We start from the raw sequence: 18,382 nt of genomic DNA on the forward strand, positions 1-18,382 counted from the left end.
CTGTTGTAACTTCAGTTGTTCTTCAATCACTACAGTCTTCTCAACTGACAAGATTAACTTCCCTAAGAGGCGTATAATATTTTTTAGGACTCCCTTTATGGAGCACACAAGTACATATTCCTTTCCCTCCTTTAGGTTATCTCTGAACTCACTTTTTTTGTAAGCTTTGCATCTTAATACTTCTGTCTCTTTCCTAGAGAGGTGCAGTTCTAAACTGGTCTGAGTTAGCCTTTGCAATGCTGGTGCCTTCTTATTTGGTAATGGAAAAAACAGAGCCAAAGTCCACACAAGTGGAGTTTTGGAGAGCTGTACTAATGCAGTGCTTTCTCACTAACCTGAGAGCCCTCTTTCTCAAGGTATTCTAGATGCTTGTGTGTTGCAAATCTTGGCCACCACGATTAAGAACAGCATCAGTTGTTTAGTTGGTTTTGGTTGGTTTTGTTTTGGTTTTTTGTGTGTGTTGTTTGTTTTTTTTAGAAGAGTTAAAAACAAGGGCCCTTGAAGTTGTATGCCAGTTTTTAGGCAGTTATCTTTGTGTTCTTCCTCAAAGTGTAGAAAATCTACAGCAGAGTTTCTAAAGGTTGTCTGGCAGTTTTAAATTTGATCTAGTGTTAATGTCTTCTGATATACAGAAAACCTTGCATTCTTTTTATCAGAATTATGTGACTGATCAATACAAAAGCATGCAGAAGCATTAGTGGAAGGAAAACTGTTACAAGGATGTCTATTTTGGAGAGAAAAATAGCTTGCGATGATTTCAGAAAGTAAGATACTGTCAGAAACCACTGTTAGTAGTATTATCTCAGGTATTGTGGTTTAGCTGACAGCTCTCTTAAGGTTTGTAGCACTGCTGCAAAAAGCAAGGAGAGAGAGAGAGAAACTTTAATGCTCCTGAAAAACATATAGCAACCTTTCCATCTCTACATTTTTGCTACTGGGGATCCAGTTTCCTGCTGCAGGATGTTTTTTCCTCTCCTAATGAAGTTTTGAAATAGGAAAAACTTACTTTATGAAATCCTCGTTTGTGTACTAGTTGCAGTTTAGAGAGAATTTTCCATCTCACATGTCCGTAATTTGTCCTAGGGTTATTTTTGTCCTGTTGAAAGAGGACTGGAAAATGAGCTGAGACGTTGTGCTTAGAGGAGGGAGAAACGCCCTGGCTCCGTGATATGGGGTGGCAGAGGTCCATGGTTTGTAGCCAGGGGGGAGCGTGGGGGGAACAGCCGTGTAACAGCCCGAGGAAGTGAGTCACTTCACTCTGAAACACAGGCCCATGGTTCCTGCAGCATTGAAGCCAAGCTTGGCTTCCGAGGTGGAAGTTGCATAAGTTAATTTAAACTCTGTCTTTTTCCTCCTTCTCGTGCTCCCAACCCCACCCCAGTATTAAAGTCTTCACTGTGGCCATATCCGTTTGGAGGAAACTCAGGTTACAGGACTTGGGTGTGCTGTATGCTTTTGGTTTATTATTTTTCATTTTATAGAGAGAGATAAATGGATTGCAGGTTTCATTGGAGGGGATGTGTGCATTAGTCTTACCTGCTCTGCTCAAGAGAAACTCAATTTTATAACAGAAGGGATGCAGTAGGAATAGGTTTTTAACCATTTATTAAAATCTTTCTGAAATATGTTGGCAGTGTGATTTGAAGCAGAACAGAGTGCACATTGAAAAGAGTAACAGAGATTCGCACTTAATTACTTGACTGTTAGTAGTTTAAGAATTTAATTAAATTTAAAAGTAATCTTAAAAGGTTTTGTGTCCTACTAGAAATCCTGGTGTATGTGTTGACATATTAGACCTTAATCCTGCAAACTAGGCTTTTAAAGCCTAAATGTGTGGATAGCTTTCCTCTGTGGAAGAGGAGGGTAGAATTGTCCTAGCCTGCATGTTCTGGAAAGCCTTTCTCCTATAATGTTTGTAGCTTTACAGTAACGGATATTTGCTGGTGTCCGGGAGCAGCTGTAACAATCTGCCTGAACCACTTCTCCACCGGTGTGACCTGAGCAGGGGCAGTAGCTTTCAGCTGTTGAAGAAAGCATCTGCGAGGGCAGCGGGTTGAGCAGGCCCCGACTTCAGCACTTGGATGCTTGGTGGGCGGTTCTTAATTGGAAAGCAACTGTAATGATTGGGAGAGGGGAGGTGAAAGATGGGCTGCTGCCTGATCCTCCACTTCAAAACGCTGCATGGAGCATCTTACTGCGTGTTTGGCTGCAGCCTTTGTGTGCATGTGTGTTTGTATTAAATGTCTCGGGGAAATGTGGTCTGACACGTGGGGTTTTTTGTCTTTTGGCAAGTCATGAGTTTTTCTTTGGCTTGTTTTTTTTTTTTTTTTTGAGTTCAGATTGAAACCAGATTATTCTGGCTACAGGAAGACATAGAAGTAATTGGTCAGATGAGTTTGAGAGAAATCTTCAGGATGAGCTTGAGTGCTTAGTCAGAAGCCTGTGCAATTGGGAATTGCATCATGCAAATACAGTGTGATATCTGTTTTGTAAAACTAGGTTGTTTTGTTTTACATTCTTCTAGCAGATCAGATGTATTATTTCTTACACATATTATCCTGATCTTCATTTACGTGGGGAAATGGGACAGACATACACGTTGCCGCTTATCGCGTGAGGGTTTATATGCCAGTTATGTCTGTTGATGATTCATTGCAATTGCTTCTCTATTTCAGGACCTGTAACTACGTGGACCCTGCTGACCTCTGAACCACAAAGGATAAGAGTGAAAAGAAGTGGGAGAAGCACACAAAGAAAAAGGAAGTGGATGCACTTTCGTCTGGACTTCTTTCCTGCCCTTTATTGCTAAAACCGAATGGAAAAGAGAGACTTCCGTGCCTTTCCTCCCCCAACCTCAGGGATGGGTGGATTGTGAATACGGTGTGTGCAGCTAGGAGAACAGACTGAACCATGAATCTACAGGCTCAGCAAAAGTCTTCAAGCAAAAGGACTGGGAAACGAACTGCCTATTTTAATGAGCAGGAAATAGCTGTGTCATCAAAAGAACCACAGCAGCAGCTTAAGGATGGACAGTACTATGGTCACGGTGGGAATGTACAGGTCTCCCAAGCTGTGGAGATTTCTCAGGCAGGAGGATTAACAAGTGCCCCCAACAATGTTGCTTTGATGAACTCTGTTTACAGTCAAGACAGGGGAGAATCAATGATGATGTCCCAGACGGTAACAGCTGTCAAATGGCAAAACTCGCTAATGGGAAACCGGTTGCCAGAGAGGGGTGACAGCCACTGGCAGTCTCCGCCTTCGATGTGGAACCACGGTATGGTTTTTGGGGGCAACCCAAAAGGACCCCACTCCAATGCTGGTGCCCCAGGCTTCTATGGCCACCCAGATGCCCTTAAAAGAAATCAAGAGAAAGGAGTGTTCGTGTCACAGCTGGACTTGTATGGAGATGCTGTCCAGCAGATGATGTCCCAGAAGGCTCAGCTGGAACAGCAAGCCTTGGTTAGGCAGCAAGCTCAAATGAATTCTTTTCACCAGATGCAGAAACAGCAGCAGCAGAATCAAAGTCTGCCATTGCAGCCTTTCCAACTTGCATTTGGTCACCAAGGCCAAAAGCAGGGTCTTCCTGAGCTGTTACATGTCTTTCAAGAAGCCCCAGCTTCTTCCAGTCCAGCATTTACTGCTCAACAGAAACAGCAAGCTCTTCCCCAGCTACAACTGTTTGAAAATTTCTATCCTCAACAGCAGCAGCAGCAACAGGCTGCCACACAAGCCTTCAGTCTGCAGCAAACTACTTCCATAGCACAGCCTCATGTGGCAGCTGCAGCACCTCAGCATCATGTGATGGCACACCAGTTCCAGCAAACAGAGAGGAACCAGGAACTATTCAAGGCTCTGACTGAGCAGAACCAACAGACTGTGCTACCTCAGACCCAGATTCCCTTTCCAAGAAGGTCACGGAGACTCTCCAAAGAAGGTGTCGTGCTGACATCTGCAGGAGAAGTGATGGCTTCCAAGCAGGCAGAAGAACAACCTAGCAATTTATTTCTGCATCACTGGCAAACACATCAGCAAGAGGTCCCATTACAGCAGCTGCCTGAATCACTGGCTCACAACAAAAGTAGCTTTTCGCACCCCAAGAGGATGGATCTGGGGCAGAAGGATGTCCTGGTCAATAGTGAACTGTGCCAGATGGAAACAGACAGGCAAGCCACAGCCCAGAATGGTGGAGATGGGGAGAAACAGGCGGCAGCAGCTGAAGAAAACACTCAGAGAACTAATGATTTTCAGGGTGTCAGAGGTGGTGTAATCCAGAGTACACGCCGGAGACGGCGTGTTTCTCAAGAAGCCAATTTGCTAACTTTGGCTCAAAAAGCTGTTGAGCTGGCTTCTCTTCAGAATGTAAAGGTAAGGTATACATCCTAACCAATATAGCATGTTTTTAGACTGCAAAATAGGGCTGAAATGAAAGGAATTTATGTATACATGCAGGATAGGAGGTTATCTTGATGCAAGAAGTGTTGTTGTACAGCAAGGGCAGCTCTGTAGTGGTGGCGTGTAAGTTCAGCTACTGTAATTCATAGATGCCGGAGAACAGAGATCTCCTAGTGCAGTGAAACCACATAAGGGCAGTTTTATTTCAGTAATATCGAATGTGATTTTAGCCCAGGGCTTCAAAATATGGACATTTTCAGCTTAAGCTTCAAGCTGATCAGGAATTTAGAGAGACAAGTATAAGTGGTTCACTTGGTGTCTTTTTACCAATTGAACATTCTCTTCCTTTTATGTTAAGACGGCTGCTTAACTACCAGTTTTAGCTGTTGAAGTGTTTCTAAATTGTGCTGTCTAAAAATTACGTAACGCAATTTGCATGTTCAATATTTCCCAAATATTAAAAGCCTGAGAAAGCCCCACTCACACGAAGCCATAACAAAGGTCTGGCTGATGTGGTATCCTGTTTCCGGGAATGGCCTGCAGCGGATGTGTCAGGTTACACTGGTAACCTGAGGACAAAGCCTGCCTGTAGACCTTCTGAGGAAATTTAGTGTTGGTTGATTAGGTGGTTCACTGCTCTTACCCTTTTGGTTCCCCATGAGTCTAAACTGTACAGTTATGCATTCCATGTGGCAAGATGACAGGGTTGAAAATTAACTAACCTAGGAGAGGCAAGTGGTGGGACTTTGGTGTTGGGTGGGTGTTTTTTGAGAGTTTTCGGGGGGGGAGGTTTTCTTTCATTTGTGGTTTGACTAATCTTTCATTGAGTGCCTCTCGTGAGAAGTAAAGATACACTTTTCTCTGGAAGTTTTGTTGCCAGAGATTGATGAAATATGGGTGTTAGAGTCTTGGCTACTTTTGCTTACAGTTTTGCCACTTGAGCTGCTACCTAGTCAGACAATAAAGGGAAGGGAGTTTTATTCCCTCTCTTGTTCTCGTCATCGTGTTGGGGTTTTTTTTCCCCTAGTCTGGCTGTGGCCGTTTTTCCAATCTCTTCCTTAGAGGGATGTGCTTTTTGAGTGAAAGAACTCAACTAATAAACAATGAGGCAAACATCCGTAGCCTACTCCATTTCTTGCACAGCAGGCAGCAACCAGTGACTGGTCATGCTGCCTTCAATCTTTCCTGCTCTAACTCCTGTTGAACAAGCGGATTTGTTAGAAAACTGGTAGTATTTAGCAACCTGAGCTATTTGCTCATACTCTCCCAGCAGTTGTATGTTTATATTGCAGGAAGGCCTACAATTCACATTGCAGTCTGATAACGGACACACTGGCAAGAAAATGCTAACAGAGCATCTGAGAGGTGAAGCAAGAAATCAGCTGTTTGAAGGCAGGTCTGCTTGCAGCTCAATTCCTAATGTAAAGAGCAAACAGAGAAGTGTTTTGACAGATGCTCTTTTGTTCTTTGCAGTTACGCAAGCAGCTTGTTTGCTTCCATGATGGCACTAGCAGACAAACTCTTTATGTTTAGATCTCTTCAGGCTTTCCGGATGAGGTTTTGAAAGATGTTAAAATTCTTACCTGAGGTCTGATGGATTTTACATCTTTAAGGGGGTTGGATATTATGTGAAGGAGAAAAAGAAAACATGTTTACAGAGGAAAGTGCTCTGCTTCTCTTATCAGTGTCTTTATAAACAACCTAGAAGCCTTCTCTAATGTAGGTTATGTGAAGAGCGTGCAAGAAGGCCATAGGATTAAATTATTGATGAAAGAAGATACATTCATAATTTGAACCAGTTTTTTGAACGTTCCAATGTAGATGCCGTGTACCTTATGCAAAAACATTATTTTGGACAGCATTGGCATTGTCTGTCTACATGCAGTGTCACAACTGATGCTTTCCACCAGGGCTGCCCATCGTACTGGGCCTGCCATTTTCAGGTGGTCCAAGCTTATTGCTGCTTACAGGCTGCAGCAAATTCTCAACTCTTTGTTTTGTGTTTTCATTTCACATGTAGCTGTTATATGCGAAAGGCAGTGTAATTTGTTTTCTTTCATAGTGCAAAAAACTTCTCTCAGATCTGAAATAGTCCTCTTAAGGGTGTCTGGATTTAAATATTCCTTTATGGAAGGGAGGCAGAGATTTTAGTTATCTGGCCTCTTTTCCCTGGAACAGGGTAGGGCACCAGCTGCCACATACAAAAAGGAGGGGGGGAAGAAGGGGTTTTATTTGTGGAATTGCGGTTCTGGACTCGCCTCCATGGACAAGCTTCAGTTTGACTGCAGAGAGAAGCTGCCTTTACTGTTAGCAAGATGATGCAGAATGATGGCAGAAAGCACTGTACGGGTAGGTGTTTCTAAAAGGCTGGTGTGGTTTCTTGTTTGGTCACAGCAGTGGCCTTGGAACAGTTCTTCCAGCTATCACAATTGGGTTTTGTCTGTGAATTCTAAATTTTTTTAGAAACGACTTGAGGGATAGACCGGATCAATGCCAGAATGACTGATGGGTTTCTGTGGCTGTCCCGGAGGACTCTAGATCACTAATTCATCCTCTAATATTTGTGCAAGAGTCTAAATGGAAGTGCAGCAAGTTGGACTTGCTGGAGTTATCCAGCGGCCCACCTGCCCTAAATTTTGCAACAGAGACGCTGAACTAGCTGAAAATCCCCTAGCAGTTCTACAAATGAAGGTCCTGTCCCTTCAGTGACTCCTTTCTGCTTACCTCTGAGCATAATCAAGCAGTTGAGAAACTATTTAAGGATTTAAAAGAAATAGCTTAATTCCAAAATCAGTCATGCCCCTTCTTAGTAAAACTTAGGTGTGTGTGATCTTTCATGACCAGAAAAGCTCTGGTGTGGACCAGAGCACCCTTAAGGATATCTCAACTACTTATATTAAGTTCCCAGTGGTGCCTTCTCTCTCTCTTTTCTACTGTTGAGGTTTTCTCCTTCCTCTTTTCTCTCGAAGGAGTCATCTCTCTCATCATCAAGGAAAAGAGTCCTTTGCTGGTTGCCTCTCAATCTCGAAAATAAAAGAAGCGTGGTTAACTGATCATACAACCAAAGAAATGTGACATTTTTTGTGTGACTAGCTGCCATAATTTCCTCCTTGTAGTCAGGAAATTAGTTCGTGTCTCCTCACCTGCAGAGATCCGTGTAGCACACAGGAAGTATCTGAGGTTTGTAGATTGGTCAGAATTGCTGCTTGTTCACATACTTATATTGGCATTAATTGTTTGATTGCCGTTATTCTCCCAGGTACCCAGAAAGTATGCTAGAGTGTTTGCGCTAATAACAGCTGTATCAGGAGGAAAAAAAGTAATTTGATTAAAACAAAGGCTGTCCTTGGCAGTGGTCTAAAGAATATAGTAAGAATGCACTGCTCTAAACAGTGGTGCAAAACTATCTACTGTGGCTCTCACTGCCAGAAGATGACTCCAGAGCTATCTCAGATGTTTAACTAGGCTTCAGTAATCAGTTGGTAACAGCATAAATTTCCCTCATGAATGGAGGCCCACATATAGCAGCATGAAGCCATATGTGAGCTGCCTCTTCAGGTATGGGCAGGACTGTGGAGGTGGAAGTAGGCATCTGTTTCCAGTAGATGACCTTGTTTAAGTGTTTAAAAAGGCATCCTTGTTAGTCTATCTTTCCTGAAGTAATGGAGGGAGGCTGCAAAAATTTACAGGAGCCCCTTACTATCTAGAGGGTAGTGGTCCCTAGGGACATATCTGTCAGCATGATGAATGCCCTCCATATGCAAAATTGGTAGTCTCACAGGAAAGTACAGGTGTGTATTGCCAGTCCGGAGTGAAGGGAGGTCCTCAGAGCTCATTAATTCCTCCTGCAGGACAGTCTGGGGCAGCTGTTGCCTATTGTGACTTTTCAGTTGTGTGTTTCATCACTGTGTGGTGGGGGCAGATATCTACAGTCTCTGTGAAGAAGCAGCCAGACTTCTAAACTGCAGTGTCACTAATGGGATAAACCTTTCTGTGCACACTTAGCTTTACTCTTATAAAAGGTCTTGGAAGGAGGCAGTCCTAAGTCTTCTTGATATGATTGATTTTATTTGCTCAAGCTTGGCACATAGCTTTTTTTTTGAAGGTTTAGTGTTTCAGAGTGGACCTGTTCGCACTTAAAATCGTCAAAAATTACTAGGACTCTCATTTAGAGAGAGGCCAGAGCACTAACTCCAGGCTCTGAATGATGCATCTTTTGACAATATAGTTGCGCTTCCCTCAATATAAATATAGTATCAAAGTGGGACTTCTGTCTAGTGTCCTTTCTAGCTATCATGGGTTGACTCTTCATGGGCCAGCTGGAGCATACTCTCTTGCTCATCAGTGAAGCCATCATCTGAATCCTTATGATACAACCTGCTCACGCTAGTTTTTTAATTGGGATTAGGTACTCTTAATGGCACACAGTAGATTCTTTTTGAGGACTTCAGTAAATCTCTACAAAATTTTGGAAGTTCAGGTTGGAGACCTCTTGTCATACCTGAGGGATAATGTGCCTTAGTTTCTACCTACAAAACACATCTCTTCAGGTAGATCCCTCAGTAGATTGTGGCTTTGATGGAGGATGAGTTTGCATACCTAATCCTATCCAAAGGCTTTCCAAACAGAGCTATAAGTTAAAGAGAAGTTCTGAAACACCAAAAGGAGCATCTTCTACAGCTTCTAGTTTGCACTTGATCAGACCTCAAGAAGGCCTTTTACATCCTCAAAGAGAGGTGTTTTTAAAAGTTGTACTTTTAACATTTGACTTCTAAATGAGTTGGCAACTGCTTTTGAATTGAGAATGGAATGAACATGTGGAGAGTCATTTGAAAGACTAGAAATCACTTAACAGAACAGTACTTGAAGCCATTTGGCGTTACAGTATCCATATATGTATTCGGTAACTTGTCCTCCATTGCCTCCTCCTTGGAGCTCAGTTTTTTGGGGTTTCCATGAATAAAAGAAAGCAGAGACGTGCAAGCTGTAATACCAAAGCAAAAAGTGCTGGCTTGCAGTTATGCCTTGTTGATTCTGCTGAGCAAAAGTCCTTCAGATTCAAGCCTGGTTAGGCAACAAACCTCAGAGGCTCCAGTTATAACAAGAAAAGTTGCTTCTGTCATGTAAATCAGAAAAAATGCAACAAAAAGCTAGCTCTGTTTTTTGTATGAGAGATTTAATTAAGATTATCATGGTTCAGTCTTTGCTGGAACAGAAGTCCAATATTTGAAATTAATAACCTGCAGCTTATGATCGTTACTAAAACTGAAGAACCTTTGTTGGAAGTTGTATGGCAGGGCACAAATTCATCTGGAAAATAAAATGTCCAACCATAGGTAATGAAATGATACTTAAGAATGATGTATACAAATATTCTAGCAGTTGAAACTTCAGGCAATCCTCAAGTAATTCTAAGAAGTTTTGGTAACACTTTGGTGAAGTATTCTTTTCCCTTGAGTAACACTTTTCCAAATCCATTTCAGCTTGAAAATTGCATTGAGAAACTTGTTATACACTGAAAGTGAGATATCATCTGATTTGTTATGTAAGTGCTACAGAACTTTTAAGGAATCAATTTTTCTTCTCAGGAGCTGGATACTTCAGAAGAGAAGAAGAGTGTGCTGATAGCAGCTCCAGGACCTACATCTGCAAAAAGTGTTGTGGAATTTGCTGATTCTTCACCAGCTCCGAAAAGAGTCCGGGAGGATAACAGCCTCGTGCCTCTTATCATTCCTGTTTCTGTGCCAGTGAGAAAAATTGACTTGCAGAGCCTTGGAAAGGAAAAGTCTGAGGATGGAAAGCTCCAGAGAGGCCAAACAAATGATCGAGCTCCTTGTGAACGCAAGCCTTCTGTGATAGTCACTCGGAGGCGATCTAATCGTAATACTAACATGGAAACCTCAAATCAGGTATGGATAAACTAAGAAACCAAAGTTAAGCCAAATTTGTAAAATTTAATTACATAGTTTTTATCCGTAAGCTTTTCTATTAAAGTAGATTGATCTCAAGACTTGAACTTGGAATGGATATAGTCTGGGGACTGTGGATTTTTTTTTTTTCATCGTAATATCATTGTATATTTGGGCATCACTGGCTTTTCATGACCTCCAGCTAATGCTAGTACAGCCAAGCAATTCCCCACTACTAAACAGCGAATAAAGCCAGATGGTCAATAACAGTAGAATAAATAGTCTGTCTGAGTAAAGAGTGCTTTCTCCATACATACATAGGTAATAATAGAGTAGTGCCCATATCTCTGTATATGAATAAAATCCAAAGTGAAGATTTATTCTCATGGAATTGGAATCTCTTACATAGGTTCTGAAGGTCAGTACTTGAGTGTTCCCCTTCAGTGTGGTGCTGTTGAGTGGGTTTTTGGTTTTGGGGGCTTTTTTTGTCTCTTCTGTTCAGAAGTACAATAGAACGTTTAGATACCAGACAAATGGCAGACATCTAAGGAGATTTCTCTGCATTTAACTGCTTGACCATCTAAGACAATATTTTTAATATTGTCTTCTCCTATCGCTATTTAGTGTCACCCTGTATCTGTACCAGGGTTCTACTATACTTTTATGTCCTCTTTCAAAGCTACCATGAGGTCATTATCTTTCTAACCAACGGCTGGAACGCACATATGTCTAGTTCTTGTAAAAATATGACTTCATAAGCACTCAGAGCTAGTGTAGCTACCTAATAGTTCCTGTGTCTATTTAGTTGCACTCAGAGCTAGTGTTGCTACCTAATAGTGCCTGCGTCTCTTTAGTTCCCTTCTTCCTCCCTCTTTCCCTTTGTGCTAATTGTTGAGACATCCTCCAACTGCCCTAGCCAGATTTTGAGTTGCCATGAAAGAATGTTGGCATCTCACTGAAGTCTTTCAAATGACCTGAGGTTTTAAAATGAAATTTAGTATGTAATTTTTTTTCTAACAGCATGAAGATGCTGTTCCAAAGGATGAAGCAGAGGGCTTTGCCCGGAAACCAAAGCAGCGTCCCAGACCTGAGCCACTCTTCATACCACCAAAAGCCGGGACCTTTATTGCACCACCTGTTTATTCTAACATTACTCCGTATCAGAGCCACTTAAGGTCACCTGTCCGTCTGGCAGATCATCCTTCGGATAGGAACTTTGAGCTACCTCCTTACACTCCTCCGCCAATTCTTAGTCCAGTGAGAGAGGGATCTGGGCTATATTTTAATGCGATCCTCTCTTCAAGTGGTCATGCAGTTCCACCTCCAATGACTCCTAAAAGTGCCCACAGAACTTTGCTTCGATCAAGTAAGTTCCACTTTATCCTTCCTTTCTTGGCTAATTTATGATTAGGAACTGTGGAGTAACAGGAGGAAGATCGTGACTTCAGGAGGTGTGGTTATGCGGAACTGGGACGACTTTGTGATATTCTGGGGAACTAGGATGGAGGAGTTGGAGTGTTGCTTCCATCTGGGCATGCATGCTAAGATGCATTCACAAGTAATCTGCAACACCCCCTACTGACGTTTTTAGGAATGGAAAAGTCGGTTCCTTCTCTATAATAGATTGTCATTATCTTGAACTGAAGGCACAGTAAATAGCTATTATTAAGATGTAGATGGTGACTGGAAGGTAAGTTATTGGTCATCTTAAACTCCTTTAGGGTATGGGTACCTTTTTTGAGACACGGATAGCTCTGACAGGTTTACAAGCAGTGTGAAGAATATGTCTCAAATGTGAAGATGCGCTGTCTGAGCAGTTCTTCTTTTTCCTTGCAGATAGTTCAGAAGTTACCCCTCCTGTTCTTACAGTGGTGGGGGAAGCCACCCCGGTCAGCATTGAACCGTAAGTACCCAGTAGATTCTTAGCCTGGTAGTAAATGTGCTTCTTTTCTTCTTCCTAGACCTTCAAGCTGCTCCTTCTACAGTTGGTATATCTCTTAGAAGCATTAAAGCTATTCCTGTTAGCATCATAAAATATAAATTGTCTTTATTAGAAATTACTCCATACAATGAAAATGTTTGTTTGGGCAAATGCACGTTGTAATTCTGGCAATGTTAGCTGCTTTCTGTTACTGCTCATCTGTTGGTTAGCTAAAGGTGAATCTGTCCTGTTTTGTTGTATACAGACACTTCTTTGTGTGCTGTATGTTTGTTTTAGAGTGGGGAAATAATGCTGCTTTAGAGGAAGGCCAAAACATAGTATGGAAAAATGGAGTTAGCTCTCACATGGACCGGTCAGATTGCAGGTTATCTGTGCGGTGTGTATTGGCCGCAGTGCAACTGTGAACACAGCTTTGCTCCCTCTTGGGCTAGCTCCATCTGAAGGCACTGCAGCCAGTTGCATACAGCGTGTGTGGCCTGAGCTAATAAGCCTCGTTAGTCTTTTTAGCTGGCTGTGTGCTGGGAAAGCTCAGACACGTGGACCCTGCAGCACTAGGGAATGCAGTTTGGAAGTTATGAGCTTGGGCTTGGCGCCAGTCCTGCTAAAGCTGAGCAGAGTAGCAAAAAAGGCAGAGTAGCAAGTGTCTCTGCACAGCCCATGCAAACCCTCTGGGAGTGTTATCAGCTCGAGTTCAGTGCTGCACATCTACAGCAAGGTAATTACGATTCACAATTATACCTAGGTTAATGAACTCTTGCAAAATCTAAACATGGAGATGCATGGCATGGAAATGCCCCTATGGCATAGAAGCACCTACGTGGCTCTCCATTGCTGACTCTGCAGTCAGGAATCTCTGCTCTAACTCTGCAGCATATCCTGTAACATTGGAGATATTTGACTCAAACTATCCCCAAATAAATACTAGGCTTCTTTTTACTTTTTTCAAAAATGGCTTATATTTTAAAAATTGACTGGAGCATTTGCTGTTAATTTATTTTTTCATGCCCTTTTGCCATTCTGCCTTCCTGTTTGAAGCTGAGTTTTCTGCGTTTTTGGCAGCAGGCTGTCCTGAGAGAATGTTGCAATTGTGAACAAACTCAGACTATTCTTGTCACCTTTGCAAATCCCTTCCAGACTGAGCCCATTCATGAAAATAAGCACGTTTGGTGTGGGTTTTTGGTTTTTTGTTTGCTGTGTTTTGGGGTTCTTTTAAATCTGTTTTGAAAATGGCTTAATTCATCTTTTTATTGTTGGTTCACTTCAAACCAAACCAGGGGAACCTCTTCTTGAACAGGTATTTTTTGTTTCCCCCAGTCTTGATCTTTGACCTCTCTCTGTGTTGTACGTCATATATGTTCGTTTAAATTGCTGAAGTTAATGACATAAAGTTAGCTGCAATTTTAGTTGTGTGTGAAAATTTTCAAATTTGTTGCTGGAAATTTCAAACCATAGTAGCTTAGTAATGCAAGTTCATTTCCTGTTGCCAAAAGGGAGTTATGTGCAAAGAGTTGTCTTGCTGTCATCTGAAGTCTTACTGAACAGATGCTTGTGCAGGTACAGAGCTTTAACTTTTAACCAAGATAAATTATCAAGCTAGTATCACTCTGTGTTGTCGAAGTAATCAGCTTGCTGCTCTGAAGTTTTTTTGTGCGGCACTACTGCTGTCAGTTAGGTAGACATATCTTCTATAAAAAATATGGCAGGAAACACTTTTTTTTTTTTTAAAGAAAAAGTTTAATTTGATTTGTAGTCTTGACTCTGTCAGAAGTTGACTATAACTTGTGATTACCTGATATTGTGTTCTTAATTGCTTGTGCTTTGCCAGACCTTCTGCTCGTGCATCTCAAAAGGTCACTTCATTGCAGAGATTTGGAATAGGAAATGTGATAAGGAAGCTTAATGCTTCTATTTGTGAAGTAGTACAACAGGCAGCTGGTGTAACAGCTCTTTGTGTCCTCCTGGTTTTGCAGTTCAGTTGCTTCAAAGCCTTAAAGTCGCCCCTCAGCTGGCCAGCCTCAAGTATAGCCGCGATGCATCAGCTGTGAATTGCCTTCCCAATTCCCAGCCTCAGTTCTGGATGTTACCACACTCAGCTCTATACCTGGGTGTCTGAGGAACACTGTCAGTACTTACAGACAAGAGCTTTTGCTGTACTGAAATCTAGGTTTCATCAGTAAGGGAATTGTGGAATAACGTAGCTTGAATGGGCCTCTGGAGGTCATCTGGTCCAAGCCCTTGCTCAGAGCAGACCAAATTAGATCAGGTTACTCAGGTCAACCCTTGCAGTGGAAATCTGGTTTTATTTAGACTTTGCAGGTACAAGGTCTAATTCTTAGGCTTTTCTAGCCTACAGAAGCCATGTTCTAAGTTTAGTTTCAAGATAAAAAGTTCTTTCCTTCCAGCTTTTCCAATTTCCTCTTTCCCTCTCATAAGTGAGGCCAGAGGGGTCTGTGTCTTAAGACAGAAAATGTCCCAAATTTTCCAATACAGTAGCAGCCTCTCTATCTGTTTCTAGTTGACAGGAAAGTCTCAGTTTCTGTCAGTCATCCCTTCTAGGGTGGATCAGAATTCATTACTCTCTCCTCCACTGTGAAACTGCATTCCGTAACAGTAAGTGAGACTGCTCACAGTGAGAAGAAGACTCCACATTAACATCATTCTTCAGTCCATCACAGTGTTCTGAACAGAGGACTTATCAGGGTGTTTGCTTTGCTTTGTGTTCTAGCAAGGTCTCTTCCTCAATCTTGCGTGAAATGCCTTGCTCTTTATTTCTGGTCTAGATTGTGCTGTTTCTGTCCGAGATAATCAAGACGGGTGAAGGAAAAATGGAAAACTATATAGTGTTTTAGTTTTAATAGACTTTTGTACCTGTAAAACACTCACAGCCAAACTCTGAGGTTTCCTTGGAGTTCTTCATCCTCCATGCAGGTTCCACTTTTAGTATGCATTTGAAATTGAATTACTTTTGAGAAGCAGATCCTGAAACACAACCATGGGCATCCAGAGATAGGATGTTTTCAACTGCCTCAGTTCTACCCTGCCCACAGCCATGATGTGAGATGTGTAACATCCCTATCACTTTACCTTTGACAGGTATTGAAGGTAGTGTTTTTGGGAAAATGGCAAATAGTATATGGCAGCCTGTCTAAAACTTGCCTGCTGCATCTGTCACGCTGGATGTCATTTTTGTCATCACCTACTGGAAGTTAACGTTGATCTGTACATCTATCGGATTCTGTTTGTCCAAGTAGGAATCCCACCCCATCAACGTCGAGCTGCTGCTGAAAGGGTGGATGAAGTCAGAAGAGTGAGTGTAGGGTAGTATCTTCTGCATCTCTTCTTTTATACACCCATGAATTGTAAACCATTCTCCTCAAGCGTGGGGAAGTAGATCTGGAATGGATATAGATGCAAGAGAAATAGTTTGTAAAATCTCTTTTTATGTGTGTTCGAAGTCAGCCGTTTGTTTTGAGTTGAGGCTTTTCCAACTTATGACATCTCATGATACAGATGCTTACTGACAATAGCAAAATAGCCAGGAAAAAAGGTATGAAGGTGTTTCCTTCTTCCCCTTCCATAACAGAAAATCAAACCCTCTTTCTTCTCTTTGATACCACAGTCTTCTAGGACTTCAAAACATCCTCTTGGAACATTTGCTATTATCTCCCTGGGTTTTCATATGGGTTATATGTGTTCTTTCAAGGCCTCCCCATGCCTTTTCCAGACTCTGCTGTTCTGAAGTGACACATACACATGTCTATTATGAAATGAAAAGGACCAGAAAAGTCTGGAGGCTGGCATTTCTCACATGTTTTTGTTACTATTCCTTACGGTACTAGAATCGTACTTTTTTTTTCTCTGGTAATTGTGTTTCCGCTCATGCTGGGGGTGAAGCAAGCCGAGACTTGAGGATTATAGTAAATCTTGCTGTAGGCAGAGTGTTTCACCTTTTTTCTAATGAAGTGACTCCAGAGTTTAATCATCTTGCGGGCACTGTCTTATCTACTCTGTCAAAAAAAGAGCTTACTTCTCCATCCTTTACTATTTCAGGAGCTACCAGTATGGTGCTAGTTGACTGACATCTGGAAGAGGAACGTTTTTCACTAAGCATAGTTATCTTATTTCAGAATAGGAGATTTTTGTTATATTCAAAGTGGTCTGAGCAGTAGCTGTTCCAAATATCTTGGGTTTTTTGGTATCTTGGTTTTCTGAAGGGTCTTTTTTTCTAGCATAGTTTGCACATTTTTGTTCTCTCTTCTGGACCTCCAAATTGCATACATAGTTGCTATATTACTTAGAAAGTTGTCCTTGAACTTTATCCCAAATATTTTACACTGAGCTTGTGTAGCTGCTGCTGTGTGTCTGTGCATTTTGCCACTGAATAAGAAATGTAGAGCAATGATAAAGGACATCCATGCTCTCACTGCTTGCTGTGCTATTGGTGTAGATCTCCAGGCCTCCGAGTCTGGTAGAGCAGCCTTTCAGGGGTGGTTCTTACCTATCTCCATGCACAAAATCCTTTTTGCTAGTACAGAGTAGAAACTCTGTGGATGGTCACTTGACTTAAAGCAAGTATGTGGACTGCACGTTGTGAAAAATCTGTCCGCTAACTGAGAATCTAAAAGTACGGGGTTGTTGCTCAAAGAACGGGATTTGGTTTTGATACAGAATGAGCAATACAGCTGTCATTGTTTTATATTTCTGGTTTCAGTTGTTAAAAATAGTTTCTAGAAGATACTAGCTTGTGTCAAGTCATAAAAGGACCAGTCTTTGAGATTGATCCTGCTTTGAATGTGGAGTTGGACCAGATAGTTTCCAGGACCGTTAACCTAAATGATGCTATGATTCTGTAGCTATGGCTGGCAAAACGTTAATACTAAAAAAGGCTCACCTAACTTACGCACGAGGGGCAAGCTTGCTACAAGAGAAGTCCATGTGAGAGCCTTGCAAAAAGTGATGATTATTGAAAGCTAACAACTGTTCTTTGAGCAGTTATTAGGAAATCCGAATTTAAATACAATTTCAACCATTGTTGATAAGACAATGGAAACTGGTAATGGATGTAAAATCTCTCACCTTTTGAGTCATACTTGTTAAGGTAACCTACAGCAGCTGAAAGTTGTTCATGTTATGTGCAAGAGCAGTTATATGCCTTTCAGTTTCCTCATAATTAGTGCTTCTAGCAGAGATGGAGATTTTCTGGATATCGGAAAGGGGGCTTGACCATTACTTGTTACCTTTTCGGCAGGCGAATAAATGTAGGAACTCGCTTTCAAGCAGAAATCCCATCGCTCCAAGACAGATCTCTGGCGGCAGTTGATGAACATAAAGCAGAGCTGGTGTGGCAGCCATGGGGCGACCTGGAAACCAACAAAGTCACCCAAGAGAATGGTAAGAATGTGGAAGGCTGGCAAATATGACTGAATTGTCACAGTGGTTGTAGGGGTAACCACATATCTACTGTAGGCATAATTTAAAATGTCTCAGAGCTGCCAGTCAAGTGCCATGTTTGAGTGGTCTTTAGAATAGCAGGGAGGGAGATTGATGGGATTGTTTTTGTTTTTTTTAATTGAGCTGAAATGGGACCATTTGTAGCATTCAGGCAAAGAGCAGCCTTTTGCTCAGTGAAGCTTCCTTGTTTTTGTGAACATCTGAACACCACATGCACTCAACTTCTGTATTTTCAAGGGATGTTCCAGACGTAATAGTATTTTTGAAAAATCAAATTGTAGGCTGAAGTCAGGATGAGGAAGCAGGAGTTGTGGCAGCCACGAGCAGGCTTGGGGAGCTATCTGCTGTTGGTGCACATGGGCTGTGGCATGTATAAATCCTGAAGGGAAGAGGAAGTGGGTAGGCTTGGAAGAAATCTTTCTGATGAGAGAGAAGAAAGGGTATTGCAAAATGGAAATTCACAATGTAAGGTGGAATTCAGGAAATATCGGAGGTGAAGGGAGATGGAAAGACATTATAGGAGGGAGGAGATTTGCAAGAAACTCCATGTGTAAGTAGTGCTGCATGCAGAGTAATGCTGCGTGACCTTGCGATCTAGTGAGTTCTCATGTCCAAATTTGACCCAGATAAAGAACTTCAATGTCCTTGCAAATTTAAGAGTTTTATTTTGTTACGTCTAACTCTG

The 18,382-nt window shown here is 41.8% G+C and overlaps 1 protein-coding gene across 1 annotated transcript in view; it reads left to right on the top strand.

Moving 5' to 3' along the window:
• The window catches only part of MIDEAS (mitotic deacetylase associated SANT domain protein), a 56,030-nt gene that overhangs the window by 27,059 nt on the left and 10,589 nt on the right, over positions 1-18,382 (top strand). Inside the window, exons 2-6 of the mRNA XM_074584706.1 lie at positions 2,676-4,368; positions 9,984-10,304; positions 11,325-11,670; positions 12,141-12,207; positions 17,495-17,637. Of these exons, the coding sequence (XP_074440807.1) occupies positions 2,911-4,368; positions 9,984-10,304; positions 11,325-11,670; positions 12,141-12,207; positions 17,495-17,637 (2,335 nt within the window). The 5' untranslated portion in view covers positions 2,676-2,910. The remainder of the gene's footprint in view (positions 1-2,675; positions 4,369-9,983; positions 10,305-11,324; positions 11,671-12,140; positions 12,208-17,494; positions 17,638-18,382) is intronic.

This window comes from Larus michahellis, chromosome 4 (assembly GCF_964199755.1).
Source record: "Larus michahellis chromosome 4, bLarMic1.1, whole genome shotgun sequence".
In the NCBI taxonomy this organism is placed as follows: Eukaryota; Metazoa; Chordata; class Aves; order Charadriiformes; family Laridae; genus Larus; species Larus michahellis.